Source organism: Hyla sarda, chromosome 10 (genome assembly GCF_029499605.1).
Source record: "Hyla sarda isolate aHylSar1 chromosome 10, aHylSar1.hap1, whole genome shotgun sequence".
Taxonomy (NCBI): domain Eukaryota; kingdom Metazoa; phylum Chordata; class Amphibia; order Anura; family Hylidae; genus Hyla; species Hyla sarda.
This window is the reverse complement of record NC_079198.1, coordinates 35,604,212-35,630,393: the sequence shown is the minus strand read 5'-3', so window position 1 is coordinate 35,630,393 and position 26,182 is coordinate 35,604,212. Positions and strand designations below refer to the sequence as shown.

The 26,182-nt window shown below is 43.0% G+C and overlaps 1 protein-coding gene across 9 annotated transcripts in view; it reads left to right on the top strand.

The window, feature by feature from the left end:
- Positions 1 to 26,182, top strand: part of ARHGEF12 (Rho guanine nucleotide exchange factor 12) — a 213,876-nt gene that overhangs the window by 113,708 nt on the left and 73,986 nt on the right. For all 9 annotated transcript variants that reach the window (XM_056541899.1, XM_056541904.1, XM_056541903.1 and 6 more), the window contains 6 exons: positions 7,779 to 7,893; positions 16,805 to 16,910; positions 21,209 to 21,409; positions 21,527 to 21,659; positions 22,505 to 22,540; positions 22,883 to 23,037. In XM_056541899.1, the coding sequence (XP_056397874.1) occupies positions 7,779 to 7,893; positions 16,805 to 16,910; positions 21,209 to 21,409; positions 21,527 to 21,659; positions 22,505 to 22,540; positions 22,883 to 23,037 (746 nt within the window). The remainder of the gene's footprint in view (positions 1 to 7,778; positions 7,894 to 16,804; positions 16,911 to 21,208; positions 21,410 to 21,526; positions 21,660 to 22,504; positions 22,541 to 22,882; positions 23,038 to 26,182) is intronic.

Genomic DNA, 26,182 nt, shown 5'->3' with positions numbered 1-26,182 from the left:
TCGCCAGTCTCTTATTTTGTGGCACCACTCTCCCCTCCTTCAGAGCGGCCGCTCGTTTCTACCATTGAACTGGCTGGTTCTTACGACGGATGCGAGCCTCCTCGGTTGGGGGGGTGTTCTCCTGGACCGGATGGTCCAGGGCCAATGGTCCCCTCAGGAAGCCAGGCTTCCTATCAATGTCCTAGAGATCCGGCAATCTTCCTTTGTCTCCAGCACTGGGAGTCTCTTCTTCGTTGTCGCCCAGTTCGCATTCAGTCGGACAACGCCACGGCCGTGGCGTATGTAAACCGCCAAGGAGGCACTCGCAGCAGCGCGGCCATGACCGAGGTGTCCAAGATATTGATCTGGGCGGAGCGCATGGTTCCCTCCATATCAGCGATCCACATCCCGGGGGTGGACAACTGGGAAGCAGACTTTCTAAGTCGCTCCTCTCCCGATCCCGGGGAGTGGTCCCTTCACCCCGAGGTGTTTGAGTCCATTTGCTGTCATTGGGGGACTCCAGACGTGGACCTCTTTGCGTCCCGCCTAAATCGGCAGGTTCCAACCTTCGTGGCAAAATCCAGACATCCTCTGGCCGCGGACGCCCTGGTCATTCCCTGGTCTCTGTTCGCTCTACCGTACTTGTTTTTGCCACTTTCCCTCCTTCCCCGAGTGCTCAGGATCAAGGCGAAAGGCGTATCGACCATCCTAGTGGCTCCGGATTGGCCCCGCCGCTCTTGGTACACCGTGGTTCGGCTCGTGGCGGACGTGCCCTTTCGGCTGCCAGATCGCCTCAATCTTCTTTCTCAGGGTCCTCTTTGCCACCCCAATTCACTGCCGCTGTGTTTGACGGCATGGCGGTTGAAACCGCGGTATTGAAGGCTCGCGGTTTCTCATCTGGGGTTATTCACACTATGCTAAGGGCGTGTAAACCGTCCTCGGCTAGAATCTACCATAGGACTTGGCAGGCTTATTTTCAGTGGTGTGAGGCCCGCTCTCTTTCTCTGGTTCGTTTTTCTCTGCCAAACCTTCTGGCGTATCTGCAGTCGGGTCTTGAAACACGTTTGGCTCTTAGTTCTCTCAAGGGCCAAGTGTCGGCGCTGTCTATTCTTTTTCAGCGGCCTCTAGCTTCCGACTCATCGGTTCGCACTTTCCTTCAAGGGGTAGCTCATGAGATTCCTCCCTACAGGTCTCCTACTCCCCATTGGGACTTGAATTTGGTCCTGAGTGCCTTGCAATCTGTTCCAGTCAAGCCTATGCGCGACATTTCTCTTAGTTTCCTTTCTTGGAAGGTCGCCTTTTTGGTAGCGGTGACCTCGATCCGACGGGTATCGGAATTGGCAGCTCCCTTCTTGATTCTTCATCAAGACAAGGCTGTGCTTCGGCCGGTTCCTTCCTTTCAACCGAAGGTGGTTTCGTCTTTTCATCTGAGCGAGGATATCATTCTTCCTTCCTTCTCCCCTCCTCCGTCTCATCCTAAGGAGCGTTCTCTCCACAATCTGGATGTGGTCCGGGCCTTACTAGTTTACCTTTTGGCCACCTCTTCTTTCTGACGGGGGTTTCTTAAGGGGTTAAGGACTAGGCAAATTTTCATTATTGCATTTTGTTTTTGTCACCTCTCCTTTTAAGATCCATAACGTCTTTTATTTCTCAAGCGCTTCATTGAGGGACACAGGACCTTGGAGTATATGCTGCTTGCCACTAGGAGGCTGACACTAGGCAAAAAAACAAAAGAATCTTGCTCCTCCCGGCAAGATATACCCGCCCCCTGCTCTGAGCAGCTCAGTTTTCAGCTTGGTGTCAGAGGAGGCAGACGCACATCTGGGGTCTCTCCAGACCTGGTCTTATTCTTTAGTTTTTTTTTACTAGCTTCAGATGTCTAGTTAGAATTTTTCTAAATTTTTTGTTTTATCTAGCATGGGGGACAGTAGCATGCAGCCAACTGTTCCCCCACATGCGAGCAATGGGCACGGTGCATTGAGCTGAAAATGGGCCATTAACCCCTCCTCGCCACCAACCAGCGCCTGGCAGTTTACCTCTGGTCCGGGTTCCCCAATCGCCCCGGTTCGCCATGCAGGCACTAGCTGGTCGAAGAATACATAGGTAAGTAGGGAGTCCCCTTTGGGTAAGTATTTCCCTCCAACAGTTATGGGCTTCCCTCATTTATGGGGGCTCTTTCTCTGTCTGGGGTACCGGGGGTTAATCATAGCAAGAGGTTTCATTATGGCAGCACCAGGGATGAATACTTTCCCTCCCCCCCCCCCTCTTCCTCATTTTACTATGGCGGCAGTTTGTCCTACAGTGAGAAGGGCGCTGCTCTGGAGGCACATATCCTTAGCCCGTGCTTTATTTCATGGGGCCGTGGGCAGCGCTCAGTCTCATTCGTGCTGCCGTGCTTCTCCTTTCCGCCTGACGGCTCACTCCACCCGTGCGGTGGGGGCCTCCTGGGAGGTGCAAGGCAGCAACTTCGTCGTCGCTGCATACCTTTGCCAAATTTTACCGGGTGCATACCTTTGCGTCCTCCGACGCAGGCCCGGGCCGCAAGGTTTTGCAGGCGGGTGTTCAGGGGTCCGCCTGAGTCTTTTTCTGTCAGGGTTGGCATGCCCCCCCCCCCAGGGACTGCTTTAGGACTTCCCATGGTCCTGTGTCCCCCAATGAAGCGCTTGAGAAAAGTCGAATTTTGGACTTACCGTAAATTCTTTCTCGGAGCTTCTATTGGGGGACACAGCACCCACCCATTGTTTTGTTTTCGGCCAGCTGGTTTCCGCCCTTCCGGGGCGGGGGTGTTCTCCCTTTTTGGTCGGTTTTCCCTTTTTTCTGGGTGTTGTGTTCGGACTATTTTTTCTGGGTTGGCTCTCCTTCTGCTTTGGGACTAAAACTGAGTTGTTCAGAGCAGGTGGCGAGTATATCTTGCCAGGAGGAGCCAGCCTTCTTTTATTTTTTGGCTAGTGTCAGCCTCCTAGTGGCAAGCAGCATATACCCCATGGTCCTGTGTCCCCCAATAGAAGCTCCGAGAAAGAGAATTTACTGTAAGTCCAAAATTCTACTTTTTTTCACCTACAGACGTGTAATGACATCTTTCATTTTCCTCATAAGATGTACCATGAAACCCAAAAATGTATATATACAGGTGGAAATTTATAAGAAAACTGTAATTTTTCAACTTTTGGGGGTTTGGTTTTTACGCAGTGCATTTTATGGTAACAATGTTGCATTGTCTTTATTTTGTAGGTCAAAGTGATTAGAACAATACCCAATTTATATAGTTTTATTATTGTACTACTTTCTTTTGCAAAAAATTGTCCTTTTCTGACCCCTATAACTTTTTTTAATTATTTTTCCATACATGGGGATGTATGAGGGCTCATTTTTTTGTGCCCTGTTCTGTAGTTTTTATCTGTACCTTTTTTGCTTTGGTGGGACTTTTTGATCGCATTTTATATTTTTTTTTGCTGATATATGATGTGATTAAAATCCACTGATCTAGCCTGGCTAACCCCAGTAGCAGGAGGCAGGTAAGGAACCTCCTCTGCCATTTTAGCACACTCTAAAGAGAAAGTGAAACATCTCCGGTAACTCAGAGGGGCCCATGGAACCCCCGCATGATCGTGAACATGATTACCGGAGATTTCACTTTCTCTTTAGAAGCTGTGATCTGATCTGATCACAGCTTCTAAAGGTTTAAGGACTGGCAGCAGCGGGATCGCCTCTGCCTGTTATTAGTGGTGAGTGTCTGGCTACAGATACTCACTGGCCCTCATTTACTATTCTAAACCCGACCTCTTTTGTCGGGTATTTTTGACGCATCTTTGTCTGCGCCATGTCGCAGACATTGTGCGCCAGTCTGCGACACGGTGCAACATTTTTTCCCGACGTACTCGATGTGGATTCTCCCAAACCCGAAAAAGGGGCGTTACCGACATTTCTGAGCTTTCCCACGTATTTATTAAGGTTTCCAACCCGAATTTGTTGTATTGTTGTGGATTTTTTCCCGACAGCTCAGAGGAGTTGGAAACCAAAACCAACAAAACCCACGTGCGACAAACAGGATGCGACATAATAATAAATACCAGGGGAAAAAAGCAGTCGGGTAAGAAAGCAAGATAGACTTACAACCCGATTTTCTTAGTAAATGAGGGCCACTGTTTTATCAGGACGCAAGGGTGTACCTGTACGCCCTTCATCCTTAACAGGTTAACATTTTTATTTATTTAATTTTTTGCTTTTTGGCGGGTAAAATGTGGAAAAAAGGGTCGATTTCCATTTTTTGGGGGAAGGGGCTTTTTCACATTTTTGTTTTACTTTTTCTTTTTTTTTTCTTTTTTTTTTTTTTTCTTACACTTATGTCCCCATAAGGTCCTATTTATAGCAATCATCAGATTGCAGATACTGATGCTAGCACTGATCATCTTCTCTGGTCTGCTCGCTGTCAGACCAGAGAATTAGACGCTGGGAGAGGGGCGGAGGCAGGTGAGAGGACCTCCATACACCCTCTTGGATGATCGGACTCCTGCAACCGTGTCATGGACGTTACAATCATCCATCAGAATGCCCACATCGCCGCAAATGCCGTGATCTGTATTAATCATCGCTTCTGAGGGGTCAATGGCAGACAAACCAATCATCCATCGGAACACCCGCAAATTCCGTGATCTGTATTGATCACGGCATCTATTAGGTTAATGGCAGACATCAGCGCGATTGCTGATGCCCGCCATTACTGGCTTGTCCCTGGCTGCAGATAACAGCTGGGACTTCCGTGCTTGATGCGAACACCGGTCCGCTGCTCGCGTCATGTACAGGATGGAAATGTACATCCTGGTGCGTTAAGTCCCATTCCATCAAGACATACATTTACGTTAAATGTCTTTTAGGGGTTAAGTACTATTTCCAGAATATAAACTTGCCTTTGCAAAGTTGTTGACAGCAAATCTGCCACTATGAAATAGTGTAATGGATATTCTTCTTTCATTGTAACCTGCAATGAAAAATGTAGGCATTGTCTCCTAATAAAGCTGATTCATCAGACTATGTATCAAAGCGAGTAAACCATCTCGTAGAAGGGGTGTATTAAAGTATTCTTTAAAGTATTATTTTTTATTATTATTGAATTTGATTCTTATGGTAAAGCAATATTGCTTGAGCTTATTCTCTGTTCTGTTAACAGTATTTAGAGAGATGCTTTGCAGAAGATAAATGTACGTAGGAATCAATGTTCTGGTGCCCTCATTGACTTAGATGGGAAGGTTTTCTAGGCATGCTCTGTGACCTGTACATAGATCATTGTCTGGGAGGGGGAGCCGAGGAGCTGGCTTGTTCATAAGAACACTGCTGAAACATTTTTAATAATATAGATTAAAAAAAAAAAGGGGGGGAAAAAATCACCAAAAATTCTTTATATATTTACCAAGAAAACTTAATTGAAACAATAGGTCATTTTCTGATGACATCTTCCCTTTAACCCCTTAAGGACAACTCATTTTGACCTTAAGGACTAGGCCAATTTTCATTTTTGCATTTTTGTTTTAAATGTTATATTTTAATAGTTAGGACATTTACGCACCCAGCAACACAAAAATATGTAAGTTTTTATTTTTTTTGTAAAATGGGAAAATAAAGATATTTATATTTTTATTAGGGGAGGGAGTTTTATATAATTTTAGAAAAGTATTATTATTTTTAACATAATTATTTTTAAGTCCCCTATATGCAATCATTAGATTGCATTTACTGTATAATGCTATCGCATTATATAGTGTTATCGGCGATTCACTGATATAGCCGGGCTAGGCTACATCAGTGAATCTGCGATATGAGGCAGGTAAGGGGACCCTCCTTTGCCGTTTTAGCTCACGGAACCCTGCGATCAGAGGGGTTCAGTGAGCCCCTCTAATTTTTCGGAGATTTTTAGTTTCACTTTAGATGCTGTGATCGGCATTGATCACGGTGTCTAAAGGGGTAATGACCAGTAGCAGCGGGATTGCCACTGCCTACTGCGCTACTGATAGTAGCCGACAGTCACTGTTCTGAACCGAGCGTAGTGACTACTCTCACTTGAAAGCCGCGTACAGGGACGCCCTTGTTTTTAAAGGGGTACTCTGCTGCCCTGCTTCCGGAGCTCAGCTCCCCAGCATCCAGAAGTTTATTGTTCCGAACGCTGTGTGCGGGCTTCAGTGTTCTGGGCCACCCCTCATGACGTCATGCCCGCCCCCCTCTTGGGGAAGGGGGCGTCACAAGGGGGCGGCCGTGACGTCACAAGGGGCGGCCCTGAACACTGAAGCCCGCACACAGCGTTCGGAACAATAAACTTCCAGGCGCTGGGGAGCGGAGCCCCGGAAGCAGGGCAGCGGAGTACCCCTTCAAGTACCAGGACGGAAGGGTGTACCTGTATGCCCTTTGTCCTTAACACGTTAAGTATGTCTGCTAACCAGTATTTTGGATCAGCTTGCCCAAACTAAAAATCTGGGTAGTATGTATTTTTTCTGATGGTGAGGCCACATGTGGCTCTAAGAGGAGTGCCTGTTTTGCAAATCATGTAAGGTTATTGGCAACAGACTCCAATAAAATGCTCTTGCTATCATTATGTCATGGGATTGGAGGTTTTGGTAGAATGTCTTGACAGGCCGATAGATACCAGTAACTTTTTTCTCCTGCGCTATATTGACAAGAAGGCACTTTCAAGGAATGTAGTAATGATTCTCAAACTGGGCTAGTCTGGTTTGTTGAAAATAAGTCTAACAAGGTTTCTAATATTGACGCTGGTTACTGTAAGAAGACCCTAAGCAGAGGAAATAGAAATGTCTCGAACTCCATTTCAAGATTAAATGGGACTGCATGTTACAACATATACTACTATTATTTGTCCGGTCATCTAATATATAATAAATACAATTCATTATGAGAAGATTCTGCCGAGATTTATCTCTTCAGTGTCTTTCTTTCCCAGGTCAGAAACGGAGGTCAGTGTATCTGTTTATCTATTTTCAGGTTCACTTGGCCTCAAACTTCCCTGCTTTTAGATGAAAAGTCTTGGCTATTGCAGACTGTAATTGGTATTTTTTCTGTTGAATGGGAAAACCACTTCCTTGCTATAATAGAGAATTTTCTGACATCTCCCTTTTGTAAAGAAAGAAATTATACTCTTAGTGCTATAACAAAAAAAATAATAAATTGTCTAGCATGCCTCTGTTTATTCTGGATTTTGTTCTCAGCCTTTAGAACAATTGCCGCTACTATTTACAGAGAAATGTGTGTGTATGTGTGTGTGTATATATATATATATATATATATATATATATATCCAGCATTTGCCAGTTAGTAATTGGGTACCTTTTTATTAATATTTGGTGCCTGAAACACTAACTTGCCCTAGTCTTACATGGCTTTTGTGTACACGTGTTAAGGCTTTTTGGTTACATATGCGTTTAAAGGAGTTTTTCCAAGGACAATTTATTGATTTTGTAATAAATTAGTCTGGTGCTGCAAATCTAAATAAACCATACTCTCCTGCTCTATTCCTCTCTGCTTCTTTCTGCTTCTGGCAATGTTTCCTTGGTGCGGGAACGGCCTGCTCAGCCAATTTCTGGCTACAGGGTTGACCCACCTCATTCAGCAGAGGATCAGAGCAGGTGAGTATGGTATGTGGGTACTTGTATCTTTCTACCCCAATGTTAAATCAGATTAGAGTGTGTGCCTGTAGGTACTTTTTACTTGATGTTTAAGTCCAGTGTAAGACGTTTAGTTTTCTAAACTTATTTCTTTAATAGTATACTAATTTTATTCTTTGTTTTTCTGTGCAGTGGCACTATACAGTATGTTATCCTGACCTACATGAAGCACATTGGTGTGAAAGTTAAAGAACCAAGAATCCTGGAACAGAGACGTGGACGTATTGGATTCCTACCAAAAATCAAGGTAAAGAAAGTCCTATCGGCAGGTGTTCTTACCCAGTGTCTGATTTGTCAATATACTTGTTGACAGTTTGTAGCGTTGGATACATGGCTGTTCAGCCAATTGGAAAACAAGCCTTTGTTCTGTATTGCCAAAAGTCACCTAAGCATTTAAATATTAAATTGCTAGTAGTGGTTTCATCAAATCACTGAGCACTATCCAGGCATGAGGAGAGGGTTTGAGGAATCGGACTTTAGGGTACCACTAAATTGGCCAGTAATGAGTGCTTTGATGGTGTCGCTGTTTAAAAAGATGTTTTGATAATATCTGAAGGAATTTTTATTTTTATTTTTTTATTGAAAGGTTTTGTTATAAACATAAAGTAAAGAAAAACATAAAGTAATTAAAAATACCATGTCATCAATGAAAACATCAAAAAAGAGATATTACATATATATATGTATATATATACCGTATTTATCGGCGTATAACACGCAATTTTTAGGCAAAAATTTTTAGCCTAAAGTCTGTGTGCGTGTTATACGCCGATACACCCCCAGGAAAGGCAGGGGGAGAGAGGCCGTCGCTGCCCGCTTCTCTCCCCCTGCCTTTCCTGGGGTCTAGAGCGCTGCTGTCGGCCCTTCTCACCCCCTGGTTATCGGCGCCGCTGCCCGTTCTGTCCCCCTGACTATCGGTGCCGGCGCCGATAGCCAGGGGGAGAGAAGCGGCGCCGACAGCCAGGGGGAGAGAAGGGGCAGCGGCACCCATTGCCGGCGCCGCTGCCCCGTTGCCTCCCCCCATCCCCGGTGGCATAATTACCTGAGTCGGGTCCGCGCTGCTGCAGGCCTCCGGCGTGCGTCCCCGGCGTCGTTGCTATGCGCTGAACGGCGCGGCGCATGACGTCAGTGCGCCGTGCATAGCAACGACGCTGGGGACGCACGACTGAGGCCTGCAGCAGCGCAGACCCGACTCAGGTAATTATGCCACCGGGGATGGGGGGAGGCAACTGCCCCTTCTGTCCCCCCGGCACCGATAGTCAGGGGGACAGAACGGGCAGCGGCGCCGATAACCAGGGGGTGAGAAGGGCCGACAGCAGCGCTCTAGACCCCAGGAAAGGCAGGGGGAGAGAAGCGGGCAGCGACGGCCTCTCTCCCTCTGCCTTTCCTGGGGGTATATCGGGGTATACACGCGCACACACGCACCCTCATTTTACCATGTGTTCCCGATGTTCGGACCCCTCCTTGATCAGGCACTTGTCCCCTATCCTGTGGATAGGTGATAAGCATCAAACACTGCAGATCTCCTTTAAATGGGTACTCTCATTAAACATAATTTTTTTTATTAAATAGATTATGCCTAAATAAAATTGTTTCTAATATGTCATTTAAAAAAATCTCTCTTTCACTCTTTAATTTACATTTGAAATCCTGGCCACTAGGTGTCACCCTACATGGTCCAGGAATCATTCCCCCCTCACGTCGGGCACGTACGGACCACTGCTGGACGGGCAGCATGGCCCAGTGTAGTCCGGAATGCGCGTTCTCACCTTGCTCTCTGCCTGTATATGAAACAGGCAGAGAGTGAGCACAGTGCAAGCGCGGCGCTCATAATTTAAATATCCCCACTCCCTGCATCTCCCTGCAGCGCGTGAGCATACAGGAAGATGGGCGGAAGCCGGCCGACTTCCTGCACTCGCACACAGCTAAACATTGAGCTACCGAAGATTCTTTTAACCCCTTAAGGACCAAGCCCATTTTCACCTTAAGGACCAGCCCAATTTTATTTTAGCATTTTCGTTTTTTCCTCCTTGCCTTCTAAAATCCATAACTCTTTTATATTTCCATCTACAGACCCATATAAGGGCTTGTTTTTTGCATGACCAATTGTACTTTGTAATAAAACCTCTCATTTTACCATAAAATGTACGGTGGAAACCCCCCCTCCCCAAAAAAAAATATTTTTTTTTAGGGAGGAGATTTTTATGAAAACCACAATCTTGCACATTTTGGAGGGTTTTCACACTGTACAATTTACGGTAAAAATGATGTGTTCTTCTGTGGGTCAATACGATTAAAATTATACCCATGGCTAGATACTTTTATATTTTTGTACCGCTTAAAAAAATCTAAAACTTTTTGTACAAAATCAGTAATCTGAAATCTCCCTATTTTTACCACCTATAACTTTTTTTCCATTTTTCCGTATATAGGGCGGTATGAGGGCTAATTTTTTGTGCCATCATCCGTACTTTTTATCGATACCACATTTGCATGTATAAAACTTTTAGATCGTTTTTTATAAAAAATTTTGGAAATAAAATGTGACAAAAGCAGCATTTTGGACTTATTTTTTTTATTTATTTTTTTAACATTATATTTTGAGAGTTCGGACATTTACGCTCGCAGCGATACCAAATATTTTTATTTTAAAAAAATTGGACGCTTTTTGGGGGTAAAATGGGTAAAACAGACAATTTTCATTTTTATTGGGGGAGGGGATCTTTCACTTTTTTTTACTTTTTATTTTTGCACTTTTTTTTTTTTTTACACTTTTTATGTCCCCATAGGGGACTTATCTATAGCAATCATTTGATTGCTAATACTGTTCAATGCTATGCATAGGACATAGCACTGATCAGTATTATCGGCTATCTCCTGCTCTGGTCTGCTCGATCTCTCGGGAGACGGACTGAGGCAGGTGAGGGGACCTCCGTCCGCAATTACAGATGATCGGATCACCGCGGCAGCACTGCGGGAGATCGATCATCTATTTTAACATGCGCATTGCCACAGATGCCGTGATCTGTACTGATCACGGTGTCGGAGGGGTTAATGGCAGACATCCGCGCAATCGTGGATGTTGGCCATTACCGGCGTGTCCCCGGCTGCTATCAGCAACCTGCCGTGTATGACACGAGCACCGATCCGATGCTCATGGTCATACACAGGACGTAAATGTACGTCCTGGTGCGCGAAGTACAGCCAAGCCAGGACGTACATTTACGTTCGTGGTCGTTAAGGGGTTAAAAAGGTATTTGTGTTTTACATTAAAATAAATACAGAGATAGGGATAGTTAGTGTCAGGGACAGATGAGGAGGGGGATTAGGAAAAGTTTAGTTAATGATAGCTACTCTTTAAGGCTCTATTGTGTAGTTTCCATTGATGACTTGGTGTCTAATCTGTCACACAGTAATCAACAGTGGCATCAGCCTGACCCAATTGACTTATAATGAGACCTATCATGCTCTGCAAAGGTACCCATCATTTTGAAAATTTTGCTGTTTTTTTGTGCGATTATTTTTCTATATCAAGTTGAGCAATGTGCAACAGATTCTCTGACATGAACCCAGGATGTATGCTTTGGATCATTGCACTGCAGCATGATGACATTTGCACCGACCACATTCAAAATCTTTCCTTGAACTGCTTGAGTAGCCCCATAGTTCCATCTCTGCTGCCATGTTTTTAAAAGGTATCGAGCACTCCTCCTCTATCCTGTTTCATCTTGGTCAGTGGTAAATGTGGCTTTTTCTTTACAATTCTCCTTGTCAGGCTATCTTTTTTTTTTTCTATTCTATCCTCTATTAACACATAGAGAAAAGAGTTGTAAATCTGTGTGTGGGGGAAGGAGGAGAGCGCAGGACCCACAGGCTTTCTCTGTCTGTTCTGGCAGCTTGTACTTGACCTTTTATGTGAAAATACCAAGTCAAATCGTAGAAAACTATATATCATGAGTTCAAGGCCCCCTCTATGCTATTTTGCCTTGAGGTATAGGAGTATAGGTAACCTGACAATTCATTTTAGGAAATCTGACATTTATGAACCTATAAAATAAGATTTTAAGTAGTTAATCTGTTTTCCCTTAGTCTGTCAGCAGCACAATAATGGTTAACAATCCCCCCTGTGAGCTGACAGGACCTATGGAATTTTTAATAATTAAAACACAACACCTTGCAGTATAAATACACCTTCTCCCTACACCTCATTGAGTTGTTTATAAAGTAATTGAAAAGGGAAAAACACAAATTATTGTGCTGCTGACAAACTAAGGGAAAATAGATTAACTACTTAAATCTTATCTTCCCTAGGGTCAGCAGCAGCATAATAATGGGACTTGGTTAGTAGTATCCCTTGGTGGGTGTATAGTCTTTACAGAGCCCAAGACTGATTTAACAAATCGTGTTTTTTCTCCAAGCAAAAAACTTATAATGTCTGAAAAAAAGTTATTGGCGTGGACCAAGCTGCGCTGGCACAAATCTGCTCCAAAGGCACTTCATTCCGTTCTACCCAAAATGCGTCTGTCGCTCTAGTCGATAGTTCCTTGACAAATTCGGGTGGTTGTTAATCCTGGCTTGTATAGGCTTCTTTGATACAACCTGAAATCCATCTGGATATTGTTGCCTTGGATGCGGATTGTCCTCTTTTATTTCCCTGAAAATAAATAAATAAGTCCTTGTCTTTACTGAACTCCTTTGTTCTGTCAACCTAAATCTTCAAACATCTTTCTACATCAAGCCTAGTGTAGTCAGTTTGAACATCCTCTTCAGCAGGAGGAGAATACTGAGGAAGGGTAATCATCTGATTAATGTTAGGAAAAGTAGGAACCTTTGGAGGAAAGGAAGGAATCTTAATAATACTTTGTCTGAATTAAAAGATAAATAAGGTTCTTCAGCCGCTAAGGCCTGTAATTCTCCAACTCTGTTTGCTGAGGTAATGGCCAGCAAAAAAGCAGTCTTGAAAGAAAGAAATGTTATAGCAAAATCTTCCAGCGGCTCAAAGGGTTGTTCACATAACTGTTTCAACACTAAAGAAAAATCCCAAGATGCCAGCGGTAGGGTTCTTTTGGGCCTAAGTCTATCTAAGGCTTTTAGAACATCTTTAACCTACTGGAAGTTACACAATTTTTTTCTGGAGATAGACTGAACAGGAATCGTACTGGTTGATAGTCCCTTTTCAAAACAGTCTTGGAGAAATTCAAGAATCTGAGGTCTAGTTGGGTAAGAAGGATTAAAACCCCTTTCTATACACCAAGAACAACAAACTGTTTTAACTCTGGTATAAGTCTTGTTAGTCAATATACTCCTAGAGTGAGACAGAGTATTCCAGACACGATCAGAAAAACTTCTAGCCTCTAAAGGGGGCCTACTAACCTCCAGGCTGTGAGATGAAGGGATCTCAGGTTGTAGCATAACTGAAACCCCTGAGACACTAGGTTGCTCTGTAAGGGAAGTTCCCAGTAAATCCCTTGACTCATGGTCTTGAGGAGTGGAAACCAGGCTCTCTTCGGCCAGAAAGGTATTATTGCTATGACCACTGCCCCCTCTTGTCTTGTCTTGTCATGGTGAGCAGTCTCGCAATCATCGATATGGGAGGAAATATGTATGCTAGACTGAAATTCCAGGAAATTGACATTGCATCTATTGCAAAGGGTTGATCTTCTGCATAAAGGGAGCAAAACATTGTTAGTTTGGCATTCAACCTGTTGGCCATAAGGTCTATGACTGGCATTCCCCAGAGATCCACAATCTTCAGGAATATGTCCTGATTCAGGGACCATTCCCCTGGAATAGTCATCTGGTGGTTTAAGCTGTCTGCAAGAACATTTAAGGTGCCTCTGATGTGAACAGCAAATAACCTGGTTTTCTCGGTCGCTCTTAATTAGGGGACACCTATACTGATGGGTATATGCTCTAGCCACTAGGAGGCGCTGACACATGGAAAAAAAAAGTCAGCTTGGCAGGATATACCCGGCCACTGAAAGTGAGGTAATCAGTTTTAGCTGGTGTCAGCAGGAGGCAAGACGCATGTCTGGCACCCCTGAATTTTTACAAGAAAATGAAGTATTTCTCACAGAAAAGGATTTGCAGTAACACATGTTGAGCTATACACGTGTTTATTCCCTTTTGGTGTATTGGAACTAAACCAAAAAAAAGGGAGGAAAAAAAGCATATTGGACATTGTCACACCACTGCAAAAATGGGCTGGACAAAATTATTGGCACCCTTTCAAATTTGTGGATAAATAAGATTGTTTGAAGCATTTGATCCGCCTTTAAACTCACCTGGGGCAAGTAACAGGTGTGGGCAATATAAAAATCTCACCTGGAAGCAGATAAAAAGGAGAGAAGTTCAGTTAGTCTTTGCATTGTGTGTCTGTGTGTGCCACACTAAGCATGGACAACAGAAAGAGGAGAAGAGAACTGTCTGAGGACTTGAGAACCAAAATTGTGGAAAAATATCAACAATCTAAAAGTTACAAGTCCATCACCAGAGATCTAGATTTGCCTTTGTCCACAGTGCGCAACATTATCAAGAAGTTTGCAACCCATGGCACTGTAGCTAATCTCCCTGGGCATGCACAGAAGAGAAAAACTGATGAAAGGTGTCAATGCAGGATAGTCCAGATGGTGGATAAGCAGCCCCAAACAAGTTCCAAGGATATGCAAGCTGTCCTGCAGGCTCAGGGAGCATCAGTGTCAGCTAAATGAAATGAAGTGCTATGGTAAGAGACCCAAGAGGACCCCACTGCTGACACAGAGACATTAAAAAGCAAGACTACATTTTGCCAAAATGAACTTGACTAAGCCAAAAGCCTTCTGGGAAAATGTCTTGTGGATAGATGAGACCAAGATGGAGCATTTTGGTAAAGCACATCATTCTACTGTTTACCGAAAATAGAATGAGGCCTACAAAGTGAAGAACACAGTACCTACAGTGAAATATGGTGGAGGTTTAATGATGTTTTGGGGTTGTTTTTCTGCCTCTGGCACTGGGTGCCTTGAATGTGTGCAAGGCATCATGAAATCTGAGGATTACCAACGGATTTTGGGTCGCACTGTACAGCCCATTGTCAGAAAGCTGGGTTCACGTCCGAGATTTTGGGTTTTCCAGCAGGACATTGACCCCAAACATACGTCAAAAGCACCCAGAAATGTATGGCAACAAAGCGCTGGAGAGTTCTGAAGTGGCCAGCAATGAGTCCAGATCTAAGTCCCATTGAACACCTGTGGAGAGATCTTAAAATTGCTGTTGGATAAAGGCGCCTTCCAATAAGAGAGACCTGGAGCAGTTTGCAAAGAAAGAGTGGTGAAACATTCCGGCTGAGAGGTGTAAGAAGCTTATTGATGCCTATAGGAAGTGACTGATTTCAGTAATTTTTTTCCAAAGGGTGTGCAACCAAATATTAAGTGCCAATAATTTTGTCCAGACCATTTTTGGAGTTTGGTGTGACATTATGTCCAATTTGCTTTTTTTCTTCCCTTTTTTTGGTTTAGTTCCAAGACACATAAAGGGAATAAACATGTGTATAGAAAAACATGTGTTACTGAAATCCTTTTCTGTGAGAAATACTTCATTTTCTTGAAAAATTTCAGGGTTGCCAACATTTATGGCCATGACTGTTTGTGTGTGTGTGTGTGTGTGTGTGTGTGTGTGTGTGTGTGTGTATATATATATATATATATATATATATATATATATATAATAATTATACCTAGCCACTACTGCTGTCTTAACCACAGTAAGCAGAAGGCTAAGAAAGGCAGCATAGAAAAGGATACCTGTAACGTCGTCCGGACTGTAGCCACACCCCCTCTGCCGTCAGCGGCGTCACGCGTGCAGATAATACACTGGAGTGCCGGTGCGCTCCTTGGAGCAGGATGCCGACTCACTATCACACTGTAAGCCACAGTGCTGAGCTCTGATTGCGACCAGCCAGGGGCGGACCTCAGTGTAAAGGAGGGGTGGGGGGGGGGGGGGAGACACAAATAGGAGGAAGGTAAAACATTGTCCTGCTCACAGGATGAACAAAACTCAATGAGGTGTAGAGGAAAGGTCCATTTATACTGCAAGGTGTTGTGTTTTAATTATTAAAAATTCCACATTTCCTGCCAGCTCACAGGGGGGATTGTTAACCATTATTGTGCTGCTACAGACGCTAGGGAATATGTTTGTTTCTCTCTCAAGCTACATGCACACCACGTTTGGGGCATACAGCAGCTGGATCCAGCAGGGGTTCAAAAATTATATATGGTGGTAAAATGAGCTGACCGGAGTCACTAGTTGACCTGTCACCTGATTGAAATGAATGGTACGGCACAAGCCCGGCAAGGATACGTCAGGAGGCGGTTTTGAAATTCCCCTGCTGGATCCGGCTGCCTTATGCCCCAAACGTGGTGTGAATTCAGCCTTAGCTAGTTCACAACTTGTCTCTAGACCAGTATTTACCAACCTGGGTGCCTCCAGCTGTTGCAAAACTACAACTCCCAGCATGTGTGGTCAAGATTTAACCCCATTCAGTAAGGCTCATCTGCATCCAGGCTATATGACGCACAATCTGCCTTGATTCAGGATATTATAATAAAAAAAAAGTATAATAATTACTACATATTAAAGGGAGGTAGATTCATGCAGTTTTCATACCTCAAAACACGTGTTGAAGAAGAAGAAAGAAAATCTGCATGTGAACATGGCCTAATAATTGCATTTTTCAACTAAAAGCTGATTTGTATGTTTATTTTTATTTTTGAACCACAAATTGAAATTTACAGATTCCAGTGCACTTCATACCTACAACTCAGGGGAAGACAATTATCATGCTTTATTAAACGGAATAAGAGGATTTAGATTTGCTAACACAATTAGGCCACTTCTGAGTCGTTCTTTACTCACATCTTGGCAACTTTTTTTTTTTTTCCTTACGTTTTCTGTGTATTCCCCAGGCTCCTTACTGCAAAAGCAAATATAGAGTAAAATTAATGCCATTTTGTAAGGTTTATGTGATTTAACTTGATCTCCTTTAGCAATGTCGCTGAATAAATATTCACTTGCTGTATAGTGTACGGCACAGCACTGTAGAGACTCTAATATCTATGAAATGAACTAAAGTCATAAAAACAAGTTTTCTAACAAAACAGAAATGTATTTACTTTTTGTAGCAGAGCATGAAAAAGGATAAGGAAGGAGAGGAAAAGTGGAAACGCAGAGGACTGTCCAGCATCTTAGGCCCTCCGCGACGGCCCAGCCGGCAAGACAGTAATGCAAGTAAGTGTGATTCTTCTTAAAGGGAACTTGTCAGCTTGTACATATTGTCCTGTCTGTGGGTATCATGATATAGAGCAGGATAAGCTGAACAGATACACATTTTATGGAATATTTTTCTACTAAAATATATATTTTATAAATTTTTCTATCCATAGAAGTTTAGTGGGTGGCCCTACGTAATGATTGACATATTTCACTGTATGATCCCGCTTAAAGAGATAGCTGTCAACTACTTTGTAGGGCCGACAAAATGTTATACTGAATATTGTCCCTTGTAACTATATATCAATCTGCTTAGCTCCTTCTGCTCTGTAGTAAACTGCCTGCAGGCATGTTTAATGTGATTACAGTGATCCCTCAACTTACAATGGCCTCAACATACAATGGTCTTTTCTGGACCATCGTAAGTTGAAACCAGATTCAACATACAATGCTACGGACAGTCCAGATCTGTGAAACGTGTCAGTAGCTGGAAGAACCGACCAATCAGAATGAGCATTCACTGGTAAAACACCTGTATTACTGAAGTGCATGCACTGACTGATGTCTGGTAGCGCCCCTTACAGTACAGGGAGGAATTACATGTTCTGTACACTTTACTTGTACCAGGGTTAGCTGCTCCTTTGGACACCAGGTGAGGGCGACTCCATTACTTTTTTAGGACACTGTGTGTACTGTACAGGACCCCGAAGAAGCTCCTGTCCTCTACATAGACCAGCGTTTGCCAAGCAGAGTGCCCCCAGCTGTTGCAAAACTACAACTCCCAGCATGCTGGGAGTTGTAGTTTTGCAACAGCTGGAGGCTCCCTGCTTGGGAAACACTGACATAGAAAGTGATTTACAGCTCCCAGCAGATCTTTCTTACTTTTATATGTAAGGATTTGCTGTATCTATATTAGTTATCTACTTCTTTTTCTTTAATTCTCACTTTTTCCTATTTCTGGATGACATTTTGGTGCCTTTAGAACCAATTACCAGGTTTCCATAGTGTTCTGGTCTCAACATACAATGGTTTCAACATACAATGGTCATCCCAGAACCAATTAATATTGTAACTTGAGGGACCACTGTATACACAAATGTCCCACAGGACAACAATGCTTATTAAACCTATGTGACCACATATTTCCATCTGTTCCTTTTGGTGCAATCAAAAATTATTTTTACTAAGACCAAGACATACGTGTTGTACAAAAAATATAGTTCCCAACATAAGAGAAAACCTCGGCACTGCAGACACTCCTCCGGGGTAAATTAACAAGCAGCTGATTCCTCACCGGCTGACAGTCCGAAATAGAGTGGTGCAACACGGATCCAGTACAGCACAGTATAGACAAACTCCAAGGAGAGAGAAAAGACCGTGGCACTCACCAAAGATGCTTGAGACGACTTTATTCACCGGGTGACACTGCAGGGAGACAACGGACAGGACAAACAGGGGTGCTTCTGGACGAATATAGGGGTGCTTCTGGAAAAATATAGTTCCGCTATTCCACATTAAACTTGAAACTTTATTAATTCATATTAAAACATTCACATTGGCAACTAGAGGGGCAAAGTGGGAACCAAGACAAACACTTCGGTGGCTGTAATAGAGACCCAATCCTATATGAAATTCTGGTATTATAATAAAGATAATGTAATGAATAGAACTAATGCTCCCAGGTATCAATAACGATTGTGAACTTCCACTACCAAGTAATAACACTATATTAGCCATGTATCCAAATTAATTCACAACTATATATACCAAACATCAGAGATTCTTTCCAACATAGCACCAGTTTGCTCACTGCAACCTACTACCCCAATGTGTGTTTCATGTTCTGTACACTTACTAAGGGGGCGTTGTTTACAGCTGTAAAGTTGTCCCTATTTATATCATAATATTAATATATCCTAAAGATAAAACAGTGGTGGGTGTGCTCAATCTACTGGGTCGTCCAAGAATCCATCACGGTGTAGACCCCCTAGTGGCTACACCAGGTTTTGACAAACAAATGTGTGGCAAACAAGAAATATATAGAATAAATGTGTTGGTTCTCAAGGACTTATGTAGGCATATGTAATATTATGGTAAGTGTAATAGAACTGTAGATCATGTCATGTCATGGAATAAAAAAAAAAAAAAATTTAAATAGAGCCTAAAACTCCCAAAAGTAAGAGGTAGCAGTGACTTTAAGTTTTAAAAGGTATTTATTAGCAGCTAATGAGATCAATATAATATCACCAGAGTGGATGCCGGCACTCCACTCCGGTGTGTGACAGTATACTATAATGGTTTAAAAAGGTAAATATAAAATGCAAAATACACTTCTAAAACAATGTCGACAGTTGATAGTATTTGTATTTGTAATCCACGGGATGTGATCAAAATCTAACTTTTCTTAGTTTGTAAGAGCAGCGCTGGAGCACCTTGGCAGTGTGCCCACTTCTTCAGCGCTAATCTGTTAACTCACCCACTTTGGCACCAGGGAGGTGAAAATCTTCAGGCCACAGGTCCCGCAGCAGCAGCGTGCTGACTATAGACGGGGGAGTCTGCTTGCAGACAGACAAACCCCGCCCCTGGCAAGTGGTAGCCTAGCTTTCTGTTGTATGAATCCTCGTGGAATAGTGTACTCACTGATGGTGTGTGAGTGGAATCAGGTGGATGGTCCGTGGATCAAGCTATGGCAGGCTTGTTGGAACACTTGGGTAGAAGTGTGAAGCTTGATCAGTGGTCATCGGAAACGTCTTTCGAGCCTACTGGGCTCTTCCTCAGTGATGTAAGCAATAGATGTGCTTTAGAGTCTATTTATAGGATTCTTAATGGGTGCTGTAAAACACCTGCAGTGAATCACTACCTCCACATACTTTTGGAGGCTCATGGGTAAAACCTGGAGTGGATGTAAATTTAAGTGTAGTGTAAATGATTTTGCAGAGAGTTATTGGTTGTATATATGGTATAATGAAGCAAGTTATTATCACATAGTATAAAATGACATGGATAAAGTAACTCATGCATAGTAGATAGATAGTAAATATATATGTCAATGATCGTATATACGGTATAATGAAACAAGTTTTTGTAAACAAACATAGTTTAGACATGAACAAAGTGACAGATGCATGATATGACTGGTAGATATATGTATGGTGAATAAATAAATGGGCTTAAAAGAAAGGGAAAATGCATGGATTTAAATATAAAAATATATAAAAGCATGGTATATAATTTTAGAAAAAAAAAATATGAATGAATGAAAACATACACATATATATATATATATATATATATCACAATATAACTTGCTGGTGCATGAATTCAGCATTTTTTATGCCTATTTTTGATATATTATGTCACTTGTGTCGGGTGTACACAGCCCAGGTCCCTGGTTGCAGTGAGTTTACAGTTTGTTTGTTTTTTTGTTTGTTTGTTTGTTTTTGTTTCATTTTCTATCTATGTCGCCATTTTCTGTAACTCCTGTAGGCTATAAAAGATTCCCCCGGCTTTAAACACCCACCCTCTTTATAGTAGCCATGGACCATCTTAATATGCACAACGGGTGACACAGGACTCTGTTTTATTGTGATAGGTGACCATCATCTATAAGACATTTATGGCAAAAAAAAAATCCAACCCCTCCCCCACCCAAATTAGCGTCAGCGCCCACATCATCTCTGCTCCGTCTGCTAAGGAAGGGCTGTCAATCATGCTGAGGGAGTGTGATTACAGCCCAGGCATACAGAGCTGGGCAAGTATAGCACCCCACCCAGGGGACTACTTACAGAGCCGACTCGCGGGGATGGTGAGGAAGAAGATTTTACCATATATAAGTATTGCTTTTCGTTATATGGTAAAACCTGATGACCGGTTCCATTTAAACAGTAACTGAATTTCCAGACAGGTTTAAAATAAATTTAAATAAATAAAAATACTTTATTAGAGTCAGGACAGTGCGCTTTGAGGGTCAAACCTGCTTCGTTAGGACCATCAAAACACGCTGTCTGTGACTCTTATAAAGCATTTCTTTTTATTTATTTATTTATTTATTTATTTATTTATTCATACATTCATTAATGTTAAATCTCTGTCCAGAACTTCAGTTACTCTTTAAGATACTTTGTCTGCGGGTGATGTCTCAGGGAAACATCTCTTTTCTCCATTGGTCTTGCTTTTACATCTGACAAGTAAAACTATAGCCTACATTTTACAATGTGGATGAACTTTTTATGTAAATGACTTTAGTACAATCTTGAAAATGGTGGTGAACATATATTTTTTTTATTAGCCATTGAAACTTTTTTCATTTTCTCTAGTTTCTAGAGCTTTGCAAATGCAGAAACACTCGAAGCACTTATCAACATCATCATCCAGCAGCCCTGAGCCGGCAGAGAGCAAACTGCGTTCTAGTGGTGGCTCTGTGGACGGACATGAGTCTTTATTCAGCCCTTTTTCTCCTCCTCCTAATAGTGCTTCAGCTTATAGTTCCCCAGATGGCATTAGGGAATTGGAAGGAGGTGAGTGCACAACTCTGTTATAGGAGTAACTTGGGTATTCCCGGGGTCATCAAAATTCTTACAATAGAGAAATGTATATTAAATATATAATTATTATTATTATTTTTATATAACTAGGCATGAAATTCAGCACAGAAGGGTCTCATTCCACAGACTCTTGCGATGGAAGTTCACGGACTTCAGGTTCCATGTTTGACTTCCCATGTTCTCCTTTGGACCTTTTGCAGGAAGAAGTGAAAGATTCTGATCGGTACTTATTGTTTTGAATGTAGAAGTTGTTTGTTGTGGGGGGGAAAAAGCTTTTCATTAAAGGGGTACTCCGGCGTTTAGACATCTTATCTTGCACGCTGCACCCCAGTTAAGATCATCACACACCGCCGGCCCTGTGGTTGCTGGTAATCAGACCTGGAGCGATCATGCTCTGGGGACTGATTTTAACTGGGATGCTGCGTTCAAGATCACAGGGGTCCCCAGCAGCGGGACCCCCCCGATCAGGCATCTTATCCCCTATCCTTTGGATAGGGATAAGATGTCTAAGCGCCGGAGTACCCCTTTAATGTTGGGCAAACAACCAGTCTTTGCCAAGACTGAAAGTTAGTTCTCTCTGTTGAAAATGAAGTCCTTTATCATCTAGTGATTTATCTCATTCTGATTTCTGTTTTATATGCACAGATTAGAATATTCTAGTACTTGACTCTTGAAAAATCTCGAACCTTAAAAGAAATGTTTTGCATATTTGCCATCTTGCCTTCTTAACAGCATTTAGTGATATGCTTTACAGCCCGCCCCAATAACATAGGCAGCTTAGACTTTGAATCGAGTGACAGGGCACATGACCGACTGCTGCCCCATTCATACAGTGATCAGTAAACGTCCCACCACTGCAATAATTGATAAGTTTTGATTGCATGGGAAAATTTGTTTTAGATGTCCCGCCAGCTTCTTCATTTTTGTAAATCTTGACATAAAATGCTATTTTTGTCATAAGCTTTGGGGGAAGCTCTGGCTATAAATGTTAGTAAATAACTTGTTTTAGTCAGCATTTGTGTGGAAATTAATTGGAAGTCTACTTTTTCCATTTTTATTTATCACCAGATTCAGCGAACATGGCACCCCAAAACTTTCACGAAAGTGAGTAATTTTGTTGGCTGCAATTGTAATTATTTTATAGCAAGAGAAAATGGATTTGTAAGGGGAAAAAAAGCAGAAGAGTTAATGGAAGAGCAAATAGTCACAGCATTGGTTGTTACCATTCTTAATTTTTATTAGTACCGCTAATAAAGGAGATGCCCCATCTGAACAACCACCTCTTAGGCTGCGCTCACATCACTATTGGCTGACATGTTACATTTTACATGTTACAAAATAAATTTACATGCGCATTATGTGGCTTCCACAGTGGAGGTGTAGTTATTACCCATGGCTATCTGGGCACTTCAAGTGGGGAATCATTTCTTTATGTTCCCATTTCAGATTGGACAGCTTGGGCATTGGAGACACTCAGAGTGAGGACGAGCTCCATGATCTAGACCTGGAGATGGATCCTCCCAACTGGCAGCAGCTGGTCAGCAGAGATATTTTACAAGGACTTAAGCCTCATGAGATCAAACAGCAAGAAGTCATACATGGTAAGAATGTTTCAGGTTAAGATACTATGTTAGTCTAGAAGCCATGCCTTTAGGAGTTCTCATGATTACACATATATGTTAAATCAGGCCATATCAGGTTTTTATTTATTTTTTTAAATCCTCCTGTGTATAGCTAATGTTGGTACATAACACCCCCCTGGTGTTTGTTGAATTTCCTCTCAGAATCTTCTTTCTGAAGTTTGCCGATGCATAAAGTGATCCAGTTATAAGCAGATAGGCCATTCAGGAGCATAGAAAAGCTAGGTCAGAAATTCTCTCCTAGCTTTTCTATGCTCCTGAATGGCATGTCTGCTTATAGCTGGATCACTTTATGCACAGGCAAACTTCAGAAAGAAGATTCTGAGAGGAAACTCAACAAACACCAGGGAGTCAGTGGTCTGGTCGGTGGGCAGTTGGGCACTGTGTGTGTATACATATATATATGGCTGTGAGGCTGGTGAGGTAACTGACGGGTCCTGTGGTCCCAAGTTGTGAACTACCTCCAGTCCTGTTCCGCGCACTAGTACCAGATGGTGGGGGGAGAAGACAAGAGGCTGCATGTGCGCAGTGCACACATCATGATGCTGGATGAGCTCAGTCAGCTGGGGCTCAGGCCGGGTCTGCTGTGCGGAGGTGTGCAGGATATAGGGTACAGCCCGTGACCGCCCACTCCTGCAAGCAACAGCCTCATTACTGACTACACCTTTTATATTGGGTTCCAGGGGATCCCGATACAGGGCTCTAGGACCGATAGTGACAGCTGCACACGATTACAATCCAATGGCATATGGCATAACCTAACAGGCATACAGCCATGGCTGGCTTCGGGGCTTTTGTTAGGTGTCCAATTGCAGTGGCAGTTTGTCAGAAGGAGACTCTATCCTATAACAATCTAGTTGCCATGGTCAATAGTTTCCACAGCTTCTGGGGTTAATCAGTTTAAATTAGAATCTGTACACAGACATGTACTAAAAAAAATGGATGTACATTTACGTCAATATGCAGGAAGGGGTTAACCTACCATAAACTACTGTATAGACACAAATTCCTTGACCAGAATGTGATGTTTCCTATTTTATGCGTAAGTGCCGTTTTATGCTGCATTAAACAGTTATATGGTTATGGCCGTGATATGGAACAGAAAATGAAATAAGCTTGAAAAAAAATCCTGCATAATGCTTCCCCGGAGCAGATTATGTGCAGGATCTTGATTTAAAAGCAGCTGAAATAATTTCACACTGCAGCTAAATACACATCTAACAGACTGAAGCGGGCGAGAAATGTCTCTTCTCTCAGGAGAATGCAGTTTGCCGATGTTGTCCTCAAGTTTTGCTGAACTGGGAAGATATGTGACTCACAGTCTATAAATCCCTCGGGTCCACACAGGCTGATCAGAAGAGATCAACTAGTGAATATTTTATGGTCACAAGATCAATACATTGACAGTATGCAGGGAAAATCAGGCGGCTGGGAAAATATTGAAAATTTTATAAGGTGAAGGTGTTAATGCATGCCTTGGTGATAGAATTGCTTACTACAGGTAGCCGAATTAACATAGGAATTCCAAATATATGTTTCCCCTGGAGCGAAGATTCAGTTTACGTCCGCTTAAAGGGGTACTCCACCCCTAGACATCTTATCCCCTATCCAAAGCATAGGGGACAAGATGTCTGATCGCGGGGGTCCCGTCGCTGGGGACCCCTGCAATATAACATGCGACACCCACTTGTTTCTGCTCCGGAGGCGCTGTAGGGTCTGGGTCCCGACCACAGAAACGGAAGTCTGTAACGTCACGACTCCACCCCCGTGTGACGTCACGCCCCGTCCCCTCAATGCAAGTCTATGGGAGGGGGCGTCACCCCCCCCTCCCATAGACTTGCATTTAAGGGACGGGGCGTGATGTCACACGGGGGTGGAGTCGTGACGTTACAGACTTCCGTTTCTGTGGTCGGGACCCAGACCCTCCAGCGCCTCCGGAGCAGAAACAGGTGGGTGCCGCATGCTATATTGCAGGGGTCCACATTTATTTTTTTCAACAATAGCCGACATATTCCACTCCATGTCTAAACAGTGTCCATTGGACAATAATCCTGACAAAAAACTAAATAACTGAACAGAGCCCTACTAATATACAAAATAATGAAATAATGGACAAAAATGGTTACATTATTTGCTGAGAGGGGGCAGCAAATAGAGGAAAGGTTCAGTTAAAGGGGTACTCCACCCCTAGACATCTTATCCCCTATCCAAAGGACAGGGGACAAGATGTCTGATCGCGGGGGTCCCGCCGCTGGGGACCTCTGCAATATAATATGCGACACCCACTTGTTTCTGCTCCGGAAGCGCTGGAGGGTCTGGGTCCCGACCACAGAAATGGAAGTCTGTAACGTCACGACTCCACCCCCATGTGACGTCACGCCCCGTCCCCTCAATGCAAGTCTATGGGAGGGGGCGTCACGCCCCCTCCCATAGACTTGCATTGAGGGGACGGGGCGTGACGTCACGGACTTCCGTTCCGGTGGTCGGGACCCAGACCCTCCAGCGCTTCCGGAGCAGAAACAGGTGGGTGCCGCATGCTATGCCAGCGGCGGGACCCCCGCAATCAGACATCTTATCCCCTATCCAAAGGATAGGGGATAAGATGTCTAGGGGTGGAGTACCCCTTTAACTGAACCTTTCCTCTATTTGCTGCCCCCTCTCAGCAAATAATGTAACCATTTTTGTCCATTATTTCATTGTTTTTTATATTAGTAGGGCTCTGTTCAGTTATTTAGTTTTTTGTCAGGATTATTGTCCAATGGACACGGTTTAGACATGGAGTGGAATATGTCAGCTATTGTTGGAAAAAAAAAGTGAAATAAAAATAAAAAACTATTGCGTGGTATAAATTTGTTTTACTTTATTCCACTGAATAGAAAAGGGACCCATGCCATGTTTCCCTTTCATAGGGAAATAAAAGGAATGCCGATGCATTCTAGACCTGTTTTCAACACCTATAATGAATATGTTATTTTTATTTTTTTGATTGTGAACAGAGCCTGAGTGACATAGATGGTTTGACATTACCTGTACTTAAATTTAAAGGAAAACTGTCACCAAGTACACTGCGTTATAGTGTGGGTGAACAGGAATCCACTGAGGGGTC